Raw genomic sequence first — 27,789 nt, 5'->3', positions numbered from 1 at the left:
CAAGAGAGACCATGTCGACCTAGCTGGTCCACGTCCTTGCTGCAAGCACAGGTATGGGCGGAGCATATTTTGGCTCCGATTCGTAGGCAAACTGATATTCTCAACGTGTTTTTGTCTAAAACAGTAGGTACCAATATTACGTGACGGTAAGGCGTTCAGGCAGTGACCCGATTCGTAAGTAGAGACAGCTAATAGGCGGGCGCGATCTGAGTCGTCCGGACTACTTTCTCACGTGAGTAGCTTTATTTAAGACCGGGGGTATCCCAGGCTCTCTGGATATGTTTTGTGGCCGAGACGGTCGCTCCCGGGCACGTGTCGCACCAAGCAGTCTCAGCCTCCGCCAAGCTCGCTATCTCAGCGCCGGAAATCAGAGGGAGATTTAAGATTTTACCGACGAGAAACAGCGAACAGTAAGCGGAAGACAAGAAGGCAGGCAAAGCTACGCTGGCCGAGGAGCGGACACCCAGGCCACCGAATCGAACAGGAAGAACCGCCGGATAATTAATGACAGGGACCGGTTTTGTACGAAAGTATACTTTATAGGTTTTAAAAGTATCAAAATGAACAAAATGAATAAGAGACTGCCCAAAGCAACATTCTACTACTACTACTACAGGGGGGGGGCAATACCTGCGACATAAAGATGTTCTCAAACGCCACCTCTTCGCTTGCGGGATACCGACTGACTGCTGGGAGGACATTGCATTACAAAGATCGGGATGGCGTTCTAGTGTTCATAAGTAGATCAATTTGAGCAGCAGCGTCTGGAAGACCTAGATGCTAAGCGTCATATCCGCAAGACGCGACCTAAGCCCTCCTACACATACACCCGCAACTCGGCTGGACAACTCCATTGTGCATCGTGCGACCGCATCTTCAAGACAAAATTTGGTTTTGCGAGCCACATTAGGGAATTTCATAATCCGTATAAGAATTGTTGATGGAGTCGCCATTGCCGGATACGGCAAGGAAGGAAGAGAAGTATACTGGTACTGGTACGGTGATAAAAGTCATTTTAGTACAATTTTGCAACACTTTGCGTTGTATGCAGATAAAATGTATTAATAAACGCTTTAAATTTTGGGTGTTATAAAATGACGGTATACTCTTGGGTCGTCCCATTAGTTTTTTGTCAAGTTCTTAAATTAGTCCCATTCTGCTTTCGTCACCCATTCTACATTCGTCAAGTTCATCGGTGGTCTTTTTCATATTTGGTTATATTTGGTTGTTTGCCTTTTTCTTATTTCGGCTTATTCCGGTATTCGTCATCATCTTCTTTGGGCATGTTCGATGTTAGTCAATTTATTTTTTAGTCTCATTCGTTATTCGTCCTATCGTCTTTGGTTTTATTCTAATTTCGTATTTTTCTTATTTAGGCTCTTTTGAAATTTGGACACATTCTCTATTTGTCCCGTTAAATATTGATCCCGTTCGATATTCGTCCCATTCGATATTCGTCCCATTCACTATTTGTCTTGTTTTTGTATTGATTTCATAAACAATAATCCTTATACTTAAATATTAATTAAATGTATCCTAAACAATACACATGTAGGGGAGATTAGTCCAAAACGGGGACACGGGGCTTACTCCGTCGTGCCGTGCCTGGTCTTAGACCAGGGCACAGTAGTATGGCTACTTAGATAGTTTCAGACTGATTAAAGCTTTGGTAACTGCTGTCAACCTTCTTCAGGGCGACTTCTATGACACCCACGGGAGGGAAGGGATGATGAAATTGATAACCACACTGGGAAAAAGACAATCAACAAATATGGCCAAAGATGACAAAGACTACCAGCGAAAGTGACGAATGAAGAATATGACAGAATACAGAATAAGACAAATTAAGAACTTGTCAATAACCGAATGGGACCAACAACGAACGTGTCGAAGAAAAAATGACGAATAATTAATGAGACTGAAAACGAGATAGACTAACATCGAACATGCCCAAACAAGATAATGACGAATACCGGAATGGGTCGGAATAAGAAAAAGGCAAAGCGAGAAAATAAACTTCATCATTCATCTAAGTGTGTTTTTGCATAAAATTAGTTATTGTGATTAATTATTGCAATGTACCTACACTTATCATCGCTAAAGTGCCGAATTGACAATACCTACCATTTAAGTTCAAGGGAAAATTCGTAACTTATGTACCCAATATTTGTTTTATTGTGATTTTTTCGCAAATGTTTTAATACGGAGCGAAAAACAAATTGCATGCAAATATTTAAATGCTTCACACTCTTATAATAGGTAATTAAAAATCAAACATAGGGCATAGCTGTGGTTGATAAACATCAAATTGTATCAAAATATTGTCAATAATAAGTTTAATATCCAGAATGGAAGATAACAATACGTTTGTATGAAAAAGCGATTACGCGCGGCCATACACTTTCCTTTGTCGGTTTAAAAAAAAGAACAATGTCCATATCGGCTTGACGCTCGTGTGTGAAAATAGAATTAAGTGATTGGCCATCTCCATAAAATTTCCATGTAAATGTCGTAGCGCTAACGGGAGCCTCGGGATGAATATGGATCTTGGCAATATACGGCGAAAATTTTGAGCCGTTTGTTTTTTTATTATTCATGCCCGCTGCATAGCTTTTAAATTGATCGTTTATTAACGTTCACTGCTACAGTTTTCTTAGAGTTCTATAAAATAAAAATATAAACATGGCCCAAACTTCCAAAAAATAGACTTACGATACGATAAACTAATAAATTAAAATATGGAACTACCTATGACTAAATAAATGTTTGTTCTATAATTATAAGAGTTTTATAAAACCTCTCAAAAATGTTTCAATTGACCCATTAAGGTCATATGAAACAAAGATTGGGGCGATTGAACCATCTCTTGTAAGAAGCCTTTTATTTTTATTTTTATTTCTGTTATATATTTTTTTCTTCTATTTTCTAGCTTATATATTTTAAAATGCTGATAATACATGTTTTGCGGTCTTTTTGTTGAATTTATTTACCAATTTACTTCAGGTAGGTACCTATATTTGTAATGTTTTAATTTTCTCCGAAAAAGTGGTTTCAATTGCCCTATCAATATATTTACAAGCATTAAATTACTTACCTACGCATAAAAATCATCGCAACATCAACTAGAATGCCTTGACCCAATAAAACTTAGAACGAATCTGCTTTAAGTTACCAATGGTTATCAAGTTACCAAATTTGTTTACCTTTGGTGTCAAAAAAGTAATGTTGTTCCATGAAAAAATCTGCTGCTTTAAGACGCGACACGTGTTGATGTTTCCTTTTGAGACACCACGGCTGTGACGATCTTTTTTGCAGCTATCGAGCTTGTTTCAAATGATCCATGTTTTAATTGACACCAGTCTCCCAATTACTTAACTAAGTATATCCCTTATTTGTCTCTGATCATAGGCTAGGTTGGTTATGTTATATAGTTATAATATGTTTGTATTTTTTATACAATATTATGATATTTTTATTATTGTAATAAGTATTTTCTAGTTCATTATTTAATTTCTAAATACTTAATACAGAAGCCTTCGCCGAGTAATTAATCTAATTAAATATATAGCGATAGCGGTCAACTAAATGTGTGGACTTTTCATGTTTAATTTAACTGTAGGTACAATTAAACTAACAACTCTGCTGCGGTCACACACGGTCCAGGCAATGTAGCCAATGTAGGTCAGCAGTTATGCAATAAAATAGTACAAGTAAATATTATTTGCAGTCCTGTAAAGTTATGATAATCGTGCTTGTCTATGTGCCAGCGTGATAATGACTCCTGTCCTGATATATCTCTTGATCCATCGCGTGGTGGTAATAAATGACCATTATTTTATAACACGGACTTTTTTTTATTTATTGTTAAGATCTTTATACGATGCACGTCGATCTTATAAAGTAAAACTTCAGATATATCACATGGATAACGTATTAAGTACGAGTAAGAAGGACATAAAAAATATTGTCATTCCAAAATTTCGTTTCAGTTTCATCATTATTTCAATCACTATCAACAATAATGCCATCCCTTAAAGATAATCACATATTACTGATATTGTCTGGTTAACAATTTATCTACATAATTGTATTACTTATCTACATAATACAATTAGCAACATGCATGATTTCGTTGAACGATGTTAATCGATTTCACTGTAGGCGGGCAAATAATGTTTTATCTCGAATAAAATATACAGTTTTGGAAGCTTTATCTAATCAATATTTTCCATCACACTTGCTCGGTAAGCGTGCTATGTCACGCATGTGCAGCGGGAGCTAGAGTCCATTTTACTCCCACGGCGGGTTCCATTCCATCCATCAACTCAAATTCCACGGTTCAGAATTAAGAATAGGTATGCGTCGCTTGCGTGTGTATAATAATAACTTGACAGGACTATTGTAGCCAATAAGCCTGACATTGTGATAATAGATCGATCGCAACGTCGGGCCGTGCTCGTTGACATCACCATCCCCCATGATGAGAATCTCGTGAAGGCCGAGAAGGACAAGTCCAGTAAGTACCTAGACTTGGCTCACGAGATAACCGCCATGTGGGATGTTGATTCGACGATCATTGTCCCGATAGTCGTTTCAGTGAACGGTCTAATAGCGAAGAGTCTCGACCAACATCTTGAGAGACTCTCGCTAGGTGGTTGGATCAAGGGTCAGATGCAGAAGGCGGTGATCTTGGACACGGCGCGGATAGTCCGCCGGTTCCTCTCTCTGCAGCCCTGACCACCGGTAGCTTGGGCCTTGCCCCGCTGCTGGCGGCACCCTGGGTTAGGTTTTTTATAATGTGTTTATATGTATTTTTTATCGTTTTGTAAGTGTTTTTATATTTTACTTTTATATTCATATTATAAAAACCCTAACTTAAGACGAAAAATAAATAAAGGGAATAAAAACTTGAGCCAACTTTAAACGGATCCGATCACTTACGTCCACTTCCCCGAAAGTCCACTGTCCAAATTCCTAGTTTGCCTACATCTTTGTTCGTCCATTTCTTTATTGGTACCTACGTTTCCTTGTTAGTCCACTTCTTTATTTGCACACTTCCTAACTCGTCCATTTCCCCAAAAGTCCACTGTCTAAATTCCTTTAAGTATAGGTCCACGGGCCGTAGCCAAGTTGCCAATGTTTATCGACAACTTTTCGTACTCAGTTATCTTTTCAATATTTTTTTTTCGTTTTTTGGCGTTGTCGATAAACGATTGGCATCTTAGTTTTGGCCCGTGGTGTAACTAAAAATGGATCTGAGAGTGAAAAGGATCTAGAAACGACAGACGGGCGAGCACTGAAGTGATCTTATGAGGGTGCCTTTTATTCCTTTCGAGTTTTAGAGGTACGGAACCTTTCATACTACCAATTACTTTGTAGCATAAATGATACAAATATATGTACATATAGTGCTGTTTATAGAAAAAAAACAATCAACAAATATAATCTTAAATGCAAACACAAACTTAATCATTGTCAAGCCACCTGCTCGTTTTAATTTTAATTAAACTAACATATCACCTTTGTTATCATCTTATTGTTGTTCTGTTTTCTTAGTTTGATTATTATGGATGAAGTACGAATAATATCAAAAATATTAATGTCTGTAATTCTTCTTTTTCATTAGTAATCTCATGTGAATGTTTTGTTCAAAAAAGCATTCGCTGTAATGTTGGGTTGCATATCTTTCGCTAAAGGTCGTTATACATTTACTTTTTTATCAAATACAATTGTTTGTTTATTTCTGTCGACTCTTTTGCATTGAAAAATAATCCTAATTATTTTATAGTCATTGTAATGGGTTAGTAGCATGGGGTCTAAAACGCAACTCGCCTAAGGAGCAGCTCGTCTAAGTCGCAGAAGGTCTACTTCGCATCTCGTCTAAATAGCAGTTTGTCTAAAACGCAACTCGTCTAAAGGGCTGATCGTCTAAGTCGCAGGTGGCCTGAATCGCATTTCGTCTAAATAGCGGTTTGTCTAAAACGCAACTGGTCTACCTACAATTTTTCTTGAGTCGCAACTCGTCTAAATAGCAAGTGGTCTACTTCGCAAGTATTAAGGACGTGGGAATTGACAATATTTCATAGATGAGTAGAATTGGCTACCTTGAGTTTTTTGAAGGTGTCAATATTATTTTTTTTACCGATAGTAAACCTTATTACATGTAATTGTATTATTTTTATAACATGCCGATTTTTCAAAATATTTTTTTGAATATTCATTGTGACATTTTAGTCGTTTGGTGTGGTGTATCGTGTGATGGCCTTTGCCTATCGCGAATAATGGCGTTATTAAAAAATATTATGACCTTGACGTTTGAATTGATATGACAGCTAACTAGGGGTCTATCACTTGACTGCCACAATAATCGAAAATCGGCTTTTCGCTATTAGTGTCCCTTTCATTTCACTCTAGTATACTATGTAAGATAGAGAAGACGAGACGATAACACTTCGTTTTTCGGATGTTGAGAATAGAACTCCATTCTAAGACCTGTCAAAAAATTAGCATAGACAATGGAAACTTAACGTGTATCCTACTTAACTGAAAATATGAAAAAAAGTTTGGTCCACAGAAATTAGTAAATTTCTATCGAAAATTGAGATTCACCCTTTAACGTTTAACGAAGTTAAGATTTTAAGTAACGGATTAACGATTAACGTTATAAGTTAATCATTTGATTAACGGTGCCCAGCTATGTCTGTTAGTATCTTTCTACGTCGCTAGATGTCCCTCATTATGATCACTCTCATGTAGAGATGGGTAACTACCCGGGTAAATACCCGAGAGCGGGTATTTACCCGGTAAATACCCGATATTTACCTACCCGCGGGTAAATACGCGGGTATTTTCGTTTTTCTTCTAAATTTGATGTGTTTAATGGTATGTGAGTATAAATAAGATTAATTTAAGTATTTTTTTACAATGTTACATAAAATGTATGTTCAAACTAATTACGAAAAGGTTGCTATGAGGTGAAGTTCGATTTTAACATATCAGTCCAATTATGAAAATCGTGTAAAATCATTCCCTGGCTTCCGGAAATGTTTTAAAATGCTTTTAATATACATTAGAAAGATGAAAATAAAGAATACTTATGAATGATAATAAAAAAAAATTGTGCAGTATCCCAACTTGTGAAGCTTATAAGTCAAACACAGTTAGTTTTAGGACAAAAATGTATATAACCTTTTTTGTAGAAAATTATGTCTACTTTAGTTTGTACATACAACACTTTTCGATATTAATGACAGATTCCAAGAAATATGAAAAAGTTCACTTTTCCCCCCCTCCCCCCAACCGCACCCCCCGCCGACCGAAGTTGGAATGTGTATTATCAACGTATAAGTACGATAATTTACTCAAGTCTAATAAAAATACTCTTATGACGGCCTTTTTTAATATTTATTAAAATTGTACTAAAAATTCCTTAGTTACAACTGCAACTGCAACTAAACCATTTCATTTTAAATGACACACAATAATTACAGCCATTAACTCGGTTTATATCTCCACTTTAACACAAATCGACATGTGCAACAAGAAATGAATCTACCCGTCCATTTGGGTAGATACGGGTAAATACCGGGTAGATGGGTATTTACCGGGTATTTACCTGGGTGGGTAAATTGGGTAAATACCCGCGACCCATCTCTACTCTCATGAGTCTCATGCTTCATGTGTCCAATTAAAATCACATTCGTAAAATTATAAGTAAATATTTATTAAACACAAGAAATTCCTTAAAAAACACAAACAAACATAAAACTCTTGACTCTAACATAAAAATCTTATTTTTAGTAATTTTACTTAAGCTATAGGCACTGTTTGCCATAGACTAAATATGAAATCCTCCATAGTAAATGTAGGGAAAAATAATTATACTTGCTTTTATTTTGCCTTCACACTTTAAATTTATGCGTATTTTAAGTTTCTTTCACTGACTTAATATTAGAAATAGACACACAGAGCGGAACAAAAACGTCAACAAAATGTGGGTCAGAATGACAGTAGCGGCAAATTTGCATTGATGATAAAAACGCTTACGTAAATTTTGAGTCAAGATAAATGTTTTGTACGGAAAAGAACTTACTGTCGTAAGCATTAAGTGTCAAATTTGTAAACATTAGTACCAACACTGTTAAAACTTTAAGTCCGATGGCACTAAACGTAACTTCACCTTTGTATTTACGTCAAACAACGTCAAATGAGAATAATGAACGAATGGAGTCCCTTTGGTACATTTTAATAGGTATTACTGTACAGAAAAACCAAAGTAATAAATGAATCAATTTAATTTGATCGGGAGTTCAAATAAAATGAATTCATGCTAACAACCCGTTTAAGTTACATAAAACAAATTTATTTTTAATAAGTAAGTATATATAGGTACGTCTTTAAATACTATTTTCCTTGAAATAAATTCAACTTATTAAATAACTGTGTATTTTAGATCTACATAATCTTCGCACTTTCGTTCTTTGCAATATAGTGCACGGGGATATTCAGGTCGCTACTGGTACTGATTGGTTATGGTCTTTATCAAGAAATTCCTGTGGTTGTCACTGTGTTCAGACAGGTTTAACATTTACAGTTAGTCGATGTAAGCCCTTATTGGTCGTGTATATGTCGGAAACAGGGAAATGCGCCGAACACACAAGTGCCGTTTTGCCTTGTTTAAAACTGCATCGCCCCTATCTCTTGCTATAATAGCAGTACACTCAGCACGTCGCATAGGTTTTCTTGGAAATCTTGAATTTAAACATAATATTATATCTTACGAATTCCATATAAAAATAAAAAAAGTATTGACCTCACATCGACTCATTAGATTTTTGTTCCTTCACATCCCTTCTTTGGTACTAACAAAATAATTTATACAAAACCATGAAATTACCACCAGATTACATAAATTATGTAATGCTATCCAAAGAACTAACCGAAAGAAATACATTCCAAGCTTTTTCCTTATTTTATCATTGTTATTTTTGCATATTTTGACGACCATTTTACGACATTGTTGACAACTTCACATTTGAGCGGTCTATACAAGACTAAACGAAAAAGTAACGCGTGATCTGTTTTAACGTTACTTTTGCGGGGCCATTTTTTGCGGCTGATTGGGTATCCAGTTCTTATTCTATATCAATGGTTTCTTTTAATTTCTGTGAGGTTTTCCAAACATTCAAAAGAATTTATTCTTCCTTCTTGAAGTTTATTAAGTTCGTTTTGATAATCTTTGCTGAATGCAATGTCTTTCTTTTTTCTGTTTTTTGTATTTAAGAAATTGTTTGTAATTTTAATGTCTTGCACCTTTGATTCCAGCCTTAATTTCTCCAGAAACAAAATAAAGGTAGGCCTTGGTGGCACGCGAGTGTTTAATCGACGGTGCCACGCTTCCGTACTGTTTGTAGTACGGTGGGTTTCTTCCGCACAACTTACCATTGGTAGATTCATCCATTGCTGATGGACATATTTATGGAATTCCCTCATCTGAGTTGAATCTGTAAATGTCTGTAAAATATTTATCCACGCATCGCCAAGGTAAGGTGTAGGTAGTAAAGGCAGGTTGGCTGTAAGCCGGACGACTTTGCGTTGTTCAGCCGTAGATGTAAATTTCATATCTTCGGCCTTGGTCCAGATTGCTTTCGAAAAGTGAAAATAACACCCTGTTATATCTGCTTCCGGATACACACTTTTAAAGGCTGTGTACTGCGCAACTTCCTAGTGCTTTTATAAAATTTAATATCAATAAGCAGCTGCGATTTTATGATATTGAATAGCCTCTTATACGTTTTTTTCGTTTTATTTGGAAGGAGAGCATACACAACCGGCACAATATTTGTTGTCTCATCATTGCTTCCAACATCCATGTGCAGAGAAAATAGCTGCTTGAAAGGTTTTGGTACCCTTTTAAAGGTGCCGTCACCGAAAAATTGCTGCCCTCTTTTTTTGTTCATAATTTTTATACTCGCCGGAGAAGAAAACACCAAAATTTTGTCGTTATTTACTCCCTCATCACACACCAAAAAATTATGACCCAGAATATCTGGAACTTTAATTTTGTTCAAGTCCTTGGTTTCTGTGCTCAAAACATTTAAACGCGCTCTCCGTCGTCTGTACAAAGTATCTTTTTTAGAGGAATATGCCGGTATCTGACGGATCGTTCGTTCAGAACGACCGTGAAAAGCGATTGCATTTTGTTCGTAAATTTCTTTTACCGGGGCAAAATTCTGACAAACATCCTTCTTGCACTTTTCCACCATAAATGCAACTTCGTTTTTTACAAAATTTTGTCGGCACGCATGGGTAGACGTTTTCAGAACTGCGGTTTTTTCTGGGTTTAATTTTAATGACGCACTGCATTCTCCCCTGTTCGCACAACGCCATATAGACGAACCATCTGTTTTGTTTGTTTTGTTTAGGTTATATCTAAAACCTTTATATAGAAGACAGGGGCGCTGCCTTTGGCCTTCGATAAAAACTATTTCAGAATGCCGGTGTCTCAATCCATCCTGCGAAGTTTCACCGTTATCCATTTCAAATAATTATAATAGAAATTATAATTTATTTATCGCAGACAGAAAAGATAGCTGTCTGCTGTCTCTACTGTCAGCTACTTATTTTTTATTATAAAGGGGCCAGTTGAACATTAATCAATATACTAGAACAAAGGCTTTATTCAAAACAATCTTATTTATATCTACGAACAATTTTTTGAGGCAGTTATATGCAAAAGTTATAAGTAGTAGATGAGGAGGTCTCAAATGAAACTAAAACGACTGAATGACAGATGAAGTTCTCTATCGAAGACCCTCTATCTAAATTGTTCGAAACCCTGCAATAAACATCTGAAGATTATAAGAAATTGCCACATTTTTGAAAATTGTACAAAATATTATATTACTTACTTTTTTTTAACATTACTCAGATGACCAAATGGGTAAAATGTTACTAAGTCGAGTTCCTATTTTGGCTAGTTGCGAATTAGACCACTTGCTACGAGTATATAGACGAGTTGCGACTCTAGATAAATTGTAGACCAGTTGCGTTTTAGACAAACCGCTATTTAGACGAAATGCGATTCAGACCACCTGCGACTTAGACGATCAGCTCTTTAGACGAGTTGCGTTTTAGACAAACTGCTATTTAAACGAGATGCGAAGTAGACCTTCTGCGACTTAGACGAGCTGCTCCATAGGCGAGTTGCGTTTTAGACCCCATGCTACTAACCCATTGTAATTTGCTTTCTGTCGAAGACATTTTAGAAATGAAAAGATGTTGGGAGTTTTGGGGAATTTCGTATTAAATTAAGGCGTACAACTAATGGACATTTCTTTTCTTTCTTATCGAACCGCATTAGGTTCGGAATTCAGTCCGCCAGTGTGTTGCAACAGCGTCATGAAGTCGGTGCCAAGCCAACGGAAGTTATGAAACAATTTTTAACATACCTTAGTACTTAATAACTTAAGTAAGGCTTAAACTTGTATGCGGGCCCGGTAACGACGTATGAATAGAAAATTGTAATAACGCAGTACTCAAGACTCCGTTTTCTGTCAGCAACAATTTCCGGTACACAAGCCGGCAGCCACGAAGGCTGCGAGGCTATTATCCCGACTAAATTACCACCTAACGACTCTTACGGCTGTTCTCCGATGAAACGACTAAGCACGTTATCACTACATCTCCCGCTCTTCGCAGACCGAATTGAATTAAGGACTACAATAAAGCCATCATGTCATCAAGTTTTCTGCAGCGCATTGTATTTTCAGTGGATATTACTGAAATGAAAAGATTCGCCCAGTACTTAAGTATCGTGTTGAGTTCCGCGTAAGTGCTTCCCCACACGACGGTTACGATAATCTTTTGACGACGAAGGGTGGGTTCTTGGAGTTGAACATATGAGTATGTATTATGTATTTAGACCGCTACATTTAACGTAAATAGTTAAGGTGCATTGGGGTAAGATGGATTATGAAAGGGATATGAGCACAGTGTTACAATATTGTAACCACCGTAAAACAAAATGCAAAGATTTGTGTTGATTTTTTTTAGTTTACCTTCCTATTCCATCGATAATACTCCGGTAATACGCCACCAATAAGTAAAAAAGACCTAAAAAACTTTTTCAACTAAAAAGACTGGGAGAAGTTGGAATGGTGGCGGGGTAAGATCAATATAGTTTTAAAACTATGTACAATACGAGTAGTTCGGTACGCCTTACATGTTATATGGTGTACCGAATTATTAGAATTCTTTGTAAGTACCTATCTACTTAGCTTTAAAAGGGTGGATATTCTTATGTTTTTTTTGTGTGACTTGTAAGAATAACATAAGTTTTTTAAGACAATCAGTAAACTGTATATCAGTATACTTAACAAATTACTTACCTGCCTACATAATAACACTTTAACTGTAACTACCTACCTAGGTATATATAAAAATATTCTGATTCAGTGTGAGCTCCTGCTGTGCCGTGTTTGCAGGTCGGAGTCAAAGGAGCCGTGAAAAATATTGCTGAAATCGATTGCCTGCGGTGTTGTCGGCTTATTTATTCTATGTAACCGTGATTTCATTTTAAGTAAACTAAAATGAAAATGATATTTTATCGTTAAAAGTTAAAAAGTCGAAAGTCAAAAATGCCGGTGTATTGTACCATTTGAGCCACTTACGGATGCTTGTCAATTGCGTTAATAATAACTTTTTCTTGTACCATGTTGTAACCACCATATGGTTATGTCACACATATTGTGCGCACAACTTGTTTGTAGGTATGTGTATATCGACGCCGGAAAGCAAACACGTAGTAACCCACACAAGGTCAAAAAAAATTTTATTGCACTTTTGGAATCTCCAATTTTTTCTGCGTCGATAGGTCGAATCCACGTGCCAATACGATGAACAATGGGGAAAATAGGAACACAAAATTTTCTCGTTTTTCTTGAAATGTACTCAGCAAACACGCAGTAAACAGCAAAAAAAACTCAATATTTTAAATCATTGTATTTACAAATGTATAAATTATATGGAATTCATTTGTCATTTACAACCTCCGTTGGTCTCACGCAAGTGTAGGTTACTACGTGTACGCCGGTCATGAATGTGAATGTCTTGCAGTTACGCTATTTGGTGGGAAATAATGTTTAGTCGAGTAATGGTTTAACACAAATTCACACACTATTAAAATATGATAGATATGTCTTTTACTACGTTTACAAGGATCAAGTAAAACTACCACATAATAATTACTGCACTGTTGTAGGGCGTAAGGTTTAAACTTCTGCGCCTTATTTCGTTTTAACGCGGCTATCGCGGCCATTACTTGAACGTCTGCGCCGTCGCTCAGTGCGGTTCGGGGGGTGAAAGTGAGTCGACGTGTTTGTAATCATGTAAAATATTACGGGGATTTTGGATAAAGTGATTATTTTTATTTAAGAAAGGAAGTTTTTTTTTTTCAATTGTAAGCATGTAAAATTGCAATATTTACGGTGTGTGGATTTTATGGTTTTATGGTACTTAAATAAAATTTGGCCTTATGGTATCTGATGAAAGTTTGTTTTGTCTAAAGTGGACTTATATTTTATAAGAGGATGTAGAAACCATTTTTTTTTAAATCAAACGTCGTTATTGTAAGGGCAAAGTCGATGTTTAGGTCGAACCATAATACTCTCATTCGATAGGTAATAACAACACTAGAGAAATAAGGATAGACATATGTAAAAAAACACTTAGGTTGAAAAGAGATAGCGCTATACGAATAAAGAACACTTCCAAGATGTCGTTGTTTCATTAAACTAGCCTTACATGGCGCTGCGTCAAATTAATTAAAAATAATGGTTTAAAGTTATTAAAAACGTGAAATAATTGTAAATTAATAGACCTCATAGTGAAAGTCATGTAATAAAGTAAAAATAAGTATATAAACGTTAGTAAAAACACGGATGTATCCGGATTGCGAATCCTACGTTAAAGGAACTAGCTCGCAACACGTTTCGTTGCGGTACCACGTTTCGGTACGCCGGCAAGTTTTCTCTTTTTTCAGCTTTCAGGTCAAAAGTAACTAAAATCATAAATAATGGAAGGAACAGAAGAAGAAGATTTTCAAACTGTTACGGTAGCACAGTTACGGGAAGAATTGACATTACGTTATTTGCCAGTAAGTGGCCTAAAACATGATTTAATCAAAAGAATTATCGACGACAACAAAGCTAAAATACAGGATGGTACAATGGAAGCATTGAAGCAAGAAAAGGTACGTCGTACATCTCAAATTTTGGAAATGGAGTCTATGAGACAGCAAATTCGGGAACTACAAGCAAGTCGAGCACAGGTAGTAAACGAAGGTATGTCCACGGAAGGTACGAATGCGACCTTAACCGAAGTTTTAACTCAATTGGCACAGACTCAAGAAATAATTGCACAAAAAATGTCTCCTACTTTTCAAGTCTTTTCAACCAGTGACACTAGTAACGCTATTCCCCTTTTCGGTGGTAATCGCACTGAAAATGCAACTGAATGGGTTAGGCAAGTAGAACGTATAGCCGCACTAGCTAGTTGGTCAGATAACTTGACAATGGTAAACGCATCCATGCGATTAAGAGGCCCAGCTTATAATTGGAATACTGTTTGTGGAAAAAAAAATAGAATCATGGTCAGAATGGAAAAAGCAACTCGTAGATAGGTTTAAAATAAGAATGTCATTTGCCGAATTCATACAATACCAAAGTAAAAGGATACTTCGCTCGAATGAAACCATTACTGAGTACATTTATGTCAAAAATGCGATGCTTGAAAAGTCACCTAGTTTAATTCCAGAGCCCGATCGAGTATCTCTGATACTGGAAGGAATCCAAGACATGCGGTGGTCAACGCCTTTGGCAACGCATTGCTGTAAGAATGTGGAGGAGCTCATCAATCATGCAACAGCAATTGACAACATCAGGAAGGTACAGCGTAAGATGACCGAGCAGCAAGAATCAGTAAGTAAACAAACATTTGACAAATCAAAAAGCAATTTCATACCGAAATATAACCCCAGTGTAGACAATATATAGTAATTTCAGTAATATTTTGCATAATTAATTTAAAGGTAAACAGTAAAGTAATTACATAATAATTTCTTTTTACCGTAAGTAACTCAGTTTAAAGTGTGGAAAAAAAAAGTAAAGGAATGGAAAGTCAGTTTGCGAAGCGCCAGAATGTGTAAATAAAAAGAATTTGCTATAAATATGTACATATCTAGCTTTAAGTGTATATAGGCGTGTATAGTAGGGTAACGGTTGTAGTATTGTGCGTACAGAGAGGAATAAACAAAAAACAAACAAATTTGTGTATAATGTTATATTGCATGCTTTGTAAATAATTACGTAACTTAATGAGCTTAACCTAATAAACTTAACCTAGTGCCGAATAAAATAAATTTGTAAATAATGACTGAGATGTATTTGTATGATATGATATGTAGTGTAATTTATTTAGATATTAGTGTATATGATTCCGGGACTGGGCAGTCAGCATGAGAAAATGTTCAATGGCTGGAAAGTGCAGGGGTCAAAATGTCCATACGAACTGGCTGTCTATGTGGTAAAAAGTATGAACGTTGTAATGCCTTAGTGTCAAAATGTCCATACGGACCGGCTGTGTATATGGCAAAAAGTAAAAATTTCAAAATTTGCAGTGGTTCAAATGGACGGCAGTTAAAATGTGTTCAGGTCCAATTAAACAAGTGCCATAATGTATAATAGCCAACGCGAACACATGCGTAAATGCATCACGGTAATAATGTTTCCTTTTTGTACATGGTATAAAGCTTTATTCTAACTAAAACGTTTGGTTTTACTCCAAATTTTACAAAAGTTGTACAGTTCTAGATCAATGCATTACGTTTGAGGGAAATAATTTTTATAAGTGAAAAATTCTCAGATTTTTGTTCAGTTTCGTTTTGCGGCGGTTAAAAAAAGCGTTCAGACGCATAGTGCCAGAAACGCAAATTACCTTATACGCGGATGACCAGAATTTCGTACACAAATTACCAGTTACGTAGATTACCCGAATTTTATTACGCAAATGGCCGGTATGTTCAAATTACGCATAGTACTAGAAACGCAAATTGCCTTATACGCGAATAACCAGAATTTCATTCGACGAAATTGCCTTAGACGCGGATGACAGTAAACCATGTTTCTAAAAATAAACATGCCTGTGTGTGTACTCATCAACATCAAACTAATAATAGCTATATCTATATAGACACTCAGCTAGATTTAAAAACTTCATGCTAAATATAAGGTAAAAATAATACAAGCCACTAGAATGTGAACGTCAGTTATTAAAAATACTAACTGTCAATTTGTGATTGATTTAGCAATAAAGAATTTAGCAATTAAAAATTGTGGTAAAATATTGAAAAATATGAGCTACTTCGAGTTAAATAACACATATGATTCCAGGTCTCGTCCTACACTAAAACGAGCAATAACCGATAGCAGCCGATGCATTTTTAGTGAATGCCCCGCGATGGATCTTCTCCATATCCCGTATCTTTCAAAGGCCATGCTTTTATCAAAACATAATTTTTATGTGCCACGAGATGCAAGGGTGTGCCGTCAACATTTAGAATCTGAAAACTGGGACCATGTATTAAATTATAGTGCATCAGTTACTGATTTTAATGAAATCCACACAGCAGACATCATACAAATTTATAAAAGTACTCTACAGTTGATAAATGTTACCGTGTCGTCTGCCCTAATAGAATAAGGTCATTTTAGGCTGTAGACTAGAATTAAATAATAAAGGTTAAAATTTAATGTTTAGTCATTTATTTATTTTTAACTATGTAACTCCAGTGAAGCTCAATCATATCTAAACGATATATACAAGACAGTCCTTTCACTGAAGTGGTTGTGAGTGTTCTTTGGTGATTTTAATCGCTTATCATCTGGCGATTTGTCTGCTCGTTTCCCTCTTATATCTTAAAACAATTTTGCTTGTATATTTAAACATTACTTGTACAGTAGACGTAAAATCCCACCAGGTATGTACCTGTTAGCTATGAGCTATCGGCTATAAACACGAACAAAAGATAAGCACTCCCGTGAAAATAAAAGAGACACGGCGATATTTATAGTTACTCGCCCAGCTATGAATTCAGGTATTCAGAATTACTACGACGACTTCACTATGACTAAATTACGTTACGTACCTACCTCTTTACATAGCATTCAACCTATCTCTGTCAATTTATATTGGCCACTTTAGATTAAAAAGTAACTTGCATTATGACTGATAAATACTAAAACAATGTTTAATGTCACTTTATAATGTTTCTCGGAGTTATTCAGTTACAATGCAAGAAGAAAGCGAAAAACTGATATTCAGTAAAACTCAAAAAGGCAGGGATTCACTGTTACTTGGTGTACATAGATATACTTTGGGCGTGCATAATCCAAGTGGGTCCACTCTATGGAAGTGCATAAACCGTCTGTCGTGTGGTTCATCGATTACCTTAAACGCCAGTCGAACAAAGATTGTGCGAAAAAGTGCACATACTTGTGAGCCATCCTCGTCGAAAAATAAAAATCACCTAGCTTATCAAAAATGCAGAAAAATGGTTTGCGAGTCCTATGAATCCGTTCAAAAAATATTTGAAGATGTTTATAGTCGGGATATGGACACAGATGAAGATTCGGATGATTGTACGATTCCATTATTTGAAAATAAAAAAAGGTCATTGTATAGAGCACGAAAGGAGTTTTTGCAGGTCAAATCGACGTCTTTCAAAACACTACAAGACGTCGAAGTACCAATAATATTAAGACAAAATTTTTTAATTTGGGAGGATGGAAATGACGATAAAATTTTATTATTCGGCACCAAATACTCGAGAAAAGTATTAAAAAATAAAAGTGATGACACAATATTCTTTGGAGATGGCACGTTCAAAATAACTCCTCAACCGTTTGAGCAGCTATTTACTATACATATGGATGTAAATAGCACAGAAGAGCAAACTAATATCATACCAATGCTATATGCATTGCTTCCTGATAAAACCACAAACACCTACTTACGACTCTTCAATTACCTGAGAAATGAGTTAGGCATGTGCGTAAAAAAATATAAAACTGATTACGAAAGAGCTGCTATAAATGCCTTCAAAGAAGTTTACCCTGAATGCGACGTAAGTGGATGTTTTTTTCACTACAACAAGGCTATATGGAGAAAATCTGAGGAACTTAAACTAGAAGACACTAAAGATGGCCGCAAGTTAGCAGAATTAGCGTCATATTTGCCTTTCTTACCAGCCGATCTAATATTACAAGGGTGGGCTGAAATAATGTCTAGTTTGCCCAAGCATAACAGATCCATTCCGGGAGTGGGCAGTCAACGTGAAACCACCCCAATAGAGAAGTTTGAAAAGTATTTTAATAAACAATGGTTGTCAAAATCACTTTTGGCAGAAATCAGCTGTGCAGGTGAGAGACATCGCACCAACAACGCGTTGGAGGGGTGGCATAGTAGGTTAAATAAAAGAATGCGGGCTAATCCAAGCTTATTTCAATTTATTCTCTTTTTAAGAAAGGAAGCCATCTATCAAGAATCAAAAGCTAAAGATGTGCTATTTGAAAATGTAAAGAGAAGAAAATGTGACATTTTATTTGATAAAAATTATAAAAAAAAGTTACAACAATTGAAGAACAAAGAGATTACTATTACTAATTTCTTGAAGTGTATTGTGAAGTTGAAGAAAAATGAAAAAAACTACAATAATTAGATTACAAAATAAAGAATAAGTGCTAATTATACTACAAACGTACCCATTTTTTTAGTTTAAGTGCTTAAATGAAGGTTTTTTTTAGTTTGTGAATAAGTAAAGTAATTTTTTAGTTTAAGTGCCTAATTGAAGTATTTTTTTAGTTTAAGTGCCTAATTAAGGAGGTAGCTGATTGTGATTTATGTTCGTAACTTACGGTACTTTATAAATTGAAATAAAATAATTTGTAATGATGTGTCGTAATTTATTTATTTAATCATATGGCGAAAGGTCACTTGTAGGAATCTATAAATCTAGGTATATCCAGGTTACGCAACTGGTATACAGTCTGTTTGTTAGGCCGCGTGCGGGCTTTACTTTAATCAGACGTAGTTGTCGCTCGTAGGGGAATTTGCGGGCACGTCATGTGGTAAGGTTTCCAAAAAACAACGTTATTTACTAGTATACATACTTAGTATTTGTAACTAACCTGTTATCATGTATCAGTCTTAAATATGCAACTACCAGCGTAGAAATAAAATTAATTTATTGATAAATACAATATACAGAGAGGTAAAAAATAACATACTTTTGCGTGATCAGAATTTTCCCATGTAGATTTTTTAGTACTTATAGTTAAAAAAAATGGCGGGACGAGTTACACATTTCGTACAGACTGGCGGGAACATGTCATGAGCCGCGACGAGTGGCGGACAAAAGGGGAGGGAAAGAAATTGGTACAACAGTATTTTACCAATAACATAGGACACTTAGTAAAAATACCTTATTCTGAAAACTTGAAAATATATTGATTTATATGTGAAACTTACTTTTGATGTGCCCGCATATCGCCCGCTGGAGTGCGACATATGATTATTGCCGTTAGTATTTTTAAAAGTACAATCAAGCAGCAATATATGCATCTAACTCCAGCTGTAGTGGTGCAGTTTCACGTGGTAAAGTGGATATGCTGGAGAAAAACACCAATTTTTTTTCATGTCTAGTTAATTTTTTGACAGTTATTCATTTAAACTTAAGCACGTTATATCAATCAAGCGTTTCGTCTATCACCCCTTTTGTTGTACTTGAATTTTAAGATGTGTACCATTTGTCACTAGACCATTGTGACCACGATTATATGTACATTTTGACACTAAGGCATTACAACGTTCATACTTTTTACCACATAGACAGCCAGTTCGTATGGACATTTTGACCCCTGCACTTTCCAGCCATTGAACATTTTCTCATGCTGACTGCCCAGTCCCGGAATCGTGTATATAACGAGTCTAACATAAGACATTAATTCGTTTGGTAAATTGCTGTATATAGGTCGCTTCAAAAAAAAAACATTAGATTTAAAAACAAAAAACATTTAAAAAGAAGAAAAGTTACAAAAAAAAGATGTGCGGTATATATATATTGCTTATAATAGTTAAAGGTAATAAGTTTTGACAAATTAAGGTCAGATGGAAATAAAAATGTTTGGAAATGTATGAAACAAATTTAATATATAGTAATGATGATTTCAACAAAGAAGTGTAACAATAAAGTAAAATAACATGATTCTCATTTATAAGTTTATAACAGTTGTAATTTCAAGTTTGACAATATTAAAGTTTCAGTAAATTTAGTTGTATAATGTTGGTAATGTATAAGTAGTTTCAGCTTCAGGCCCGCCCAAATTAAATGGAAGTAAATTAACTTATGTAATAATAAAATGTTTTTCTAAATTTAAAGTTATAGTTTTGAAATAATGGCATGTAAGGGTAAGATAAATGTGAAATTTAAAATTAAAACAATACAAATATTCTTTTCAATTTAAATTTCAAAGGGCATGTAAGGGCAAAGTCGATGTTTAGGTCGAACCATAATACTCTCATTCGATAGGTAATAACAACACTAGAGAAATAAGGATAGACATATGTAAAAAAACACTTAGGTTGAAAAGAGATAGCGCTATACGAATAAAGAACACTTCCAAGATGTCGTTGTTTCATTAAACTAGCCTTACATTATTATACTTTGGTTAGATTTTGATCGCACATTACGTTATGTCCGTTCCAAAGTGGACTTCTTATTGTTTAGTTGGTTTTACAATAACATTAAAAGATTTAATTATGTTCTTGAAAATTAAACAAAAGTTATGTGTTTTGTTTGGTCTCAAGAATGCTTATATTGATTTTAATAGTTCAAATCATCCTAATAGATGTGTTATTTTCGTTTATGAATCTCGAAAACATATTCACATTTTATAAGTATACATTTGAAATGTCGCGCAATTTACTTTAAGATGCCATTAAAGTCATTTTTGAGGGTATGGTAAAATTTTTGGCAATACATTTAATAATAAATAAATAAAATAAAAATTATTTATTTTCTGATTCCAGAGCCTCTACCATCAGTTTTAACATTGACATAACGCTCACGTCTACGTAATTTACTTTCTGTACATCTCGCTTCCACTATTGCTCGCATATGCGAGTACGAGCGAGATGCATAGAAAGTAAGTTACTTAAACGTGAGCGTTATGTCAATGTCAAAACTGGTGGTAGCCGTACTGAGATCCATAGATTGTTAGTTACAAGACACTTATAAAACTACATTAGTAAACTCAAAACATAATAAAAATACTTATTTTCTAGGTCGTAAGACATGAAGGTCGGTATATTGGCGGAGAATATCCGAGTCCCACCTCTCTGCTATCATTCTCAGGATGCTATTTGAGCTCCCCCTCATCCGCATCACCACAGATGCCGTCTTCTTCCTTACTATGGCATAAAAGTCCTCTACGCTAGCATCGGCAAACATCCCAGAGGCGCTGCAGAATCGACGAAGCCCAAATAGCATTCTGAAAATGTTATTATATTGGATACGCAGGGTATTATAGGTCTTCAGCCTGAAACTGGCCCACAGGCCACACGTATAAAAACTTTGACAGTAAGCTCTAAATAAAGTGAGCTTCACTTGGGCACTGCAGCGTGCGAACCTGTGCGCCAGCATCCCGCCTCGGACCGACAACGCCCTGCGCTCCCGTTCGATATCGAGATCGTCTTTCAGGTCCTCGGTCACAATATGCCCAAGGTATTTGAAATGTGTGACACGATTCAAAGGGACTCCGTTCAACATTATTTTGGGCGTGTAGGCTGGACACTTTATTTTACCCCTGAAAATCATAAACTCGCTTTTGGCAGCGTTGTATTTCAAACCGTGCTGCTGCGCGTACATCTCGCATGTATCGATTAGCTTTTTTAGCCCTGATACTGATGGGCTCAACAGCACCATGTCGTCAGCATAACTAATATTATTTACACAAACGTCATCAATTCTACAACCGGCATGAGTGCTGCTGAGCCCCTCAATCAGTTCATTTATGGACATAAATTTTAATGCATTCTAAATTGCTTACAAAAAGAAGAAAAAAATACTGTTACAGCATTTTGTTCACCCAAAATTTTTAAACCACAACGTTTAAGACTTTATTGCGGATATCTTTTGTCATATTCAGGTGGATTACTGCGTTTTTGCTGTCCGTACAAATTTTAAGGAAATGCTATCCCATACATTTGGTATTGGCGTTTACTACGAGTTTGCGCACTGTGTAAAAAAGACCAAAACGTAGTAACCCAAAAAATATGGTCTTGTAACAACTTGCGGTTAAATTTATTTAAATGAATTTGAAGTCCAAAAAATTTTGAATGTTGCATCCAATTTTGAGTTAGTTATGTTCATAAACAACGTAGTTATGATTTTTTTTTCAAAACTCGATAAGTTTTTCGTCTCTGGTGAACAATTTGGTTTTTGTGGGTTACTACGTGTTTGCTTTGGGCGTCGATATAAACAAGTTGTGCGCCCAAAAAATATTAAATTCAATTTATCTGACAGTAAAAATGACGCATCGTTAATCTTACTATTTATTTTTTGACAAAGGAATAATAAATAATTTATGACAGTTCTTTATGGCTATGTAAGTTATAAATATTATAATGTATAATAATCTCCTAAAGGCCAAGAATTAACATAATTATCAGTAAGTAAATATAATTTTAATTGTTTTATTCCAAAGGGCATCAATCCATCTTACCATTTTGAAGTCGTGGGATCTATCCATACATGTGAGGCATCTATTCTCTAAACCGGCGGTCGGCAACCTGCGGCCCGCGGGCCGCATGCGGCTCGTGAAACTGTCACTTGCGGCCTGCGAGCCTCTCTGGCTATGTAATATTGAGAAACGACAATGTCTGATAAAGTCATAAATATTAACAAAGTGCGGCCCGCGTCAACTTACTCATCGTTAACTACGCTACTAAAACTACGCAAAAAAAGGTTGCCGACCGCTGCTCTAAACAGTCTAAACTAAAACTATCTTCTGGAAAAGCTAAAGTTCTGCATAAACGATTATTACAACAGAAGAAACTTATGTCTCATTGTCAGAGTAAGATAAAAGATCAGACTCGCTACTCTAATTGAAATTATACACGTATCAAAAACTAAATTTTTTGACGTAATTAGACTTTTCAAAAAGTAAGGCATCCATCCGGGTTTTACCCTACATAATTTAAATTTCTTTGTTTTACCGTCACACAAGGTGTACTTACATATATAGAATTATAGAAACACTATCGAAAAAAACTTTTTTAGCATTGCTAAGCTGTGAAACAGATACCTACATAACAAGGGTTCTTAAAATTAAAGATTAAAATTAAAATTCATTCGATGATAAATTATATTCATGTAAAGTTTTTGATTTAACCCTTTGACCATTATTTTTTCATAGCAATGAATCGAGAACTTTAACGATACGCACAGCATGAATAATTTTTTTTTATGATTTTTGTGAAAGAGAAATATATATATTATTTCGGGGTTTCCGAATTATAAGACGGCAATATGTTTGCCGCTATCAGCCAAGGGCAGTAAGTGACAAGACCGTCATGTCAGTTTGCCGGGGGAACTACGGGTGGCATGAAGTATCTAAAATGAATAAATTAAAAACCAATAGAATGATACGAAATAATTAAAACCTTTATTTAACTTAAAAATATTTGTTTATTCTATTTATAATATTTTTAATATATACTATTATATGTAGGTATTGTATATTATTTCCAAGTAGGTATTGTAATCCCAGCAAAACTGTGGATAGGTTGCTAGCATGTAATAATTTGAAGTATTGAATTAAGCTATTGCTCCATATATAAATCAATAACAATAGTAGCCTAACCTACCCTTTCCTTCAATAAACACCAGAAACTTAACGGATAGTGGCAAATATATTGCCCGCTTAATTTTTTTTAATTATCAAATAACAGATTTTTTTTCTTTAAACTTTATATCGCCAAACTTGTCTCTGAAACTAGAGAATTGTGACTATCGGATAAATCCAGCAAAGAAAATTTTATTTACAATCATTTTTGTTCAAATCTAAGTTTCGGCCTAAGAATCATCATTTAACAAGGGATGGAATAACGTTTATCAGCTCTCATTTTTTACTTAGATTGGTACGAGTATATTCTCTTATGCAAACCAAAATTTATATTAACTAACAACACGTTCATTGTTAAAAAAAATAAAATATCTGAGTGGTATGACGGCAAATATCTTGCCGTTACCCACTAAAGGGTTAACTAAGTATTTGCGAATCTCGGGACACGGTAGTGCCCCCGCCAATACGAGCAAAGCGAAGCGCAAGGGCACAACCTACCTTTTCTCGAAGCGCGTCGTCGTTTTTTTGAAACCTCATAACTTGGGTGTGGATTATACCAGGTAAACAAAATTCTCGGGATATGATGTCAATAGTGGACTTGTTAAGCATAAAAATTTTCAATTGCATAGCTCTTATACTTTACATTTTATTCATATCTAAAAAAACCGATTTCGTCATTTGACTCACTGATGATCATCAAAACCTTTAGGGTTCTTCCTGAAGTCCTAGGAAGCTGAAATTTGGTATGTAAAATAGGTAATAAAATTATTATTATATTTATATATTATTTATTTATTTATTAGTACACAAACAACAACAAAATTTAAAATCTTGAAATTTTCGCGGCGAAGATGTGCGCTCACGGCGAAGTCGCTGCGCGCTTCCCTCGCTTTCAACTCTACCGCAAGATACTCACTGGATTTACGGTAATTGTCCCGGTGCAGTTTAGTTTATTTTTCTTATACTGATCGCACCGCCACAAGCTGGTGCCGTTTTTATTTTCCACGTGCTTGTGGTATCGATGGCCCCCGGCTAATAGCACCTTTCCTCCCTTACTATTTATCAGTACCCCACTTTTTTCGAAATTGCCACTCGGTCGCTTGCTTGATTCAGTTGAAAATATCAATAAAATGTATTTCTTTTAAGTTTGACGCTTTAGATACATACAGAAACGAAAGCTGTGAAAATTTTGAAATCTATTCAACTGTTTTTGAACCATGAAATAAAATGTCAATGAATTGAACCAGAAAATATTCTATTTTCATAATAATTTAATGGCAGAGGTTTGAACAAAATAGACTGAATTACAAAGGCAAGAATCATGCTTTGTGATGGAGATAGATGGACGTCATATTTATGTCAAGTAGAATTAGCAACTAGCTACATTTATGGTTGAGTAGACGAATCAAAGCGTCAGTAAAAATAATGCAACAACTTTTTAAATATACAAATACTTTAATATCTCACTTAGTATTAGGTAGGTACATTAAATTGGATGTACCTAGTTATATAACGAGTACTTTGAAGAATAAAGTTACAGATTTACAGATATTTCTGAAGTTTAATTAATATTGTCCAAGTAACTAACTACATCTTTTTATAAATAGCCACTTTATCTAAAGGACTTTAAAATGCGTTAACAACGAGCAATCTAGTAAAATGCATCTTTGCAGGTGGAATTCAGCTGGGTTAAAATAATATTACAACTAGTGGCTCTGTGGGCTGTAGACAGACTTTGTGACAAGCTTAAAACTTCACGAGAACCGGTTGAGAAATACGACCTGTAAAGGAGGACAACCGGACATATGGAAGTAATTTTGCCCACGCTGAAACTCCGGCGAGACCTTAAACTCGGGCTCAGACGTTGACGCTCGGCCACTTAAGGGCCTATCCACATTGCGGCACTACCTACTTTGAAATAATCTCGTATCTCACACTAGGTACTACCCACATAGTTGAAAGGCAGAAACTCTCTATGCATCCCATACATAGATACCACATTTTTGATTGACAGAACAAAATACGAGTATTTTTCAAAGTAGTGCCGATAGGTACCTATATCCTAACGCTACTCAACAACCGCACATTATTGATACAAAATTGCCTGTTCTCTTTGTGCAAATGTAAGACCTTAAACTGCGTCCAAAAGAGAGGTATCGTCACTGTGAATGTCATCTCGCTTTATGTGGTAGGGCACAGCGGATGTCATTCCAGATCTAGAGCAGAGCCCAACTGGGGAAGTGGAGGTACGTACCTTACAGAATACCGCAGCCAAATAACACTAGAACCTACTGATAGTGTTGTGTTCAGTCGGTGAGTAAGGTTGCCTGAGCTCTACAAGGGTGCGGCTTGTTAGGGCCGATAACGCGCATATAACACCTGGTGTTGCAGGCGTCCATAGGCTACGGTAACTGCTTACCATCAAGCGGGCCGTATGCCGTATTGTTTGCCCCCAACGAAGTGTATAAAAAAACTTTTATTTATTAGTAATCAAAATCATTATATTCATTATAGATCTAATTCTCCTCGTCTTAGCGATTGGCGGCTTCATTCCAAAGGGACTCGACGGTCGGTTGCTTCCCGAAAAATACCGAATAACAGGAACCCTCAGGTGTTGCATGCATCCCGAAGGAACCTTCAGTTTCGTCACCGCACGCCAAACCGCTAGGCCACCAGCGCTCATAATTATATTGAATCTAACCTTAGATAACCTTAGAGAAGATAGAGAATTTCTGATTAATACTATAACGTCAATAACGTAAGTTAAAATTGGATCTTGCGATAAAAATAATTCTTACTAGATCCATTTATCATTTCAACTGGGTCTATTACTAAAAAAACTTCTCATTAGATCCATCGGCCAGAAGTTGGATCTTACGAATAAAAAAATTCTCACTAGATCCATCTTGGACCTACTGGTTGGATCTATAGAGAATGATTGAATTTTTAGCCCCTAAGGGGGTAAATTTTGTATGGTAATCAATAACCGCTAAACCGATTTAGTTGAAAATTGGTATGTAGATAGTTTTTGTTATGGGGAATATAGAATACTTTTCAACCCCAAAGTGATCTCGTAAGGATGAAAAGGGGGTGGAAAAGGGCGTTAGGGAGAAAGAGGGGTTTAATTTTTTATGGAGAATCAGTAAAAAGCAGATTGTATAAAAGATGATCCCAGATACGTATTTCAGGATTTTTAATAGTAAATTACATTTTTAATTTAAATTAGGAGATAAAAGATTGTCATAAGCAATTTACAAAAAGAAGTGAAATCCCACAAAAAACATTTTTATGTAAAATGTAGGTAATGTAGCCAAGACGAAACCATAAGGCTCGCATTGTCAAAAAGTTATCAGATCTCTTGTAGAGCCGAGCTTCTAACTCTACAAGCCCTAACTTCACAAACTACACCTTAGTCAAAATATATGGCTTGGCCGTTTCGCTACCGTCAAATGGGCGTAAAGTGTAAAATTTATACACACTTATTATTATTTTTTATTATACAATAGTTATTGTAGTAACGAAACGGCCAAGCCACATATTTGACTAAGGTGTAGAGTTTGTGAAGTTAGGGCTTGTAGAGTTAGAAGCTTGGCTCTAAAAGAGATCTGATAACTTTTTGACAGTGCGAGCCTTATGGTTTCGTCTTGGCTACATTTTACATTAAAATGTATTTGTTGGGCTTTATTATACACAATACAGAACCAGGGCCGTCTTAAACTATGCTGGGGCCCTTTGCATATAAGAATTTGGGGCCCTTTTGGAAAGTAAAGAAAGCGAATTAAACTAATATTTTTCTACTATGATCTTCTATTTATTATGGGTAATCAAA

At 35.6% G+C, this 27,789-nt stretch overlaps 2 protein-coding genes across 2 annotated transcripts in view; both read left to right on the top strand.

Annotated features, from left to right (window-relative positions):
* The window catches only part of LOC134803930 (SCY1-like protein 2), a 383,486-nt gene that overhangs the window by 233,509 nt on the left and 122,188 nt on the right, over positions 1–27,789 (top strand). The gene's annotated exons all lie outside the window — the stretch shown is intronic.
* On the top strand, positions 15,494–19,008 carry LOC134804996 (uncharacterized). The gene is made up of 2 exons (XM_063778284.1): positions 15,494–15,774; positions 16,449–19,008. Exon 2 carries the CDS (start codon positions 17,309–17,311, stop codon positions 18,773–18,775), a length of 1,467 nt encoding a protein of 488 aa, XP_063634354.1. The 5' UTR covers positions 15,494–15,774; positions 16,449–17,308; the 3' UTR covers positions 18,776–19,008.

Source organism: Cydia splendana, chromosome Z (assembly GCF_910591565.1).
Source record: "Cydia splendana chromosome Z, ilCydSple1.2, whole genome shotgun sequence".
NCBI lineage: Eukaryota > Metazoa > Arthropoda > Insecta > Lepidoptera > Tortricidae > Cydia > Cydia splendana.
The sequence above is the reverse complement of the archived record's forward strand: the minus strand, read 5'-3'. Positions and strand labels throughout refer to the sequence as shown.

Excerpts from the sequence above, each read along its gene's own strand:
- LOC134804996 (XM_063778284.1), top strand. The coding sequence starts at position 17,309 with ATGTCACTTTATAATGTTTCTCGGAGTTATTCAGTTACAATGCAAGAA.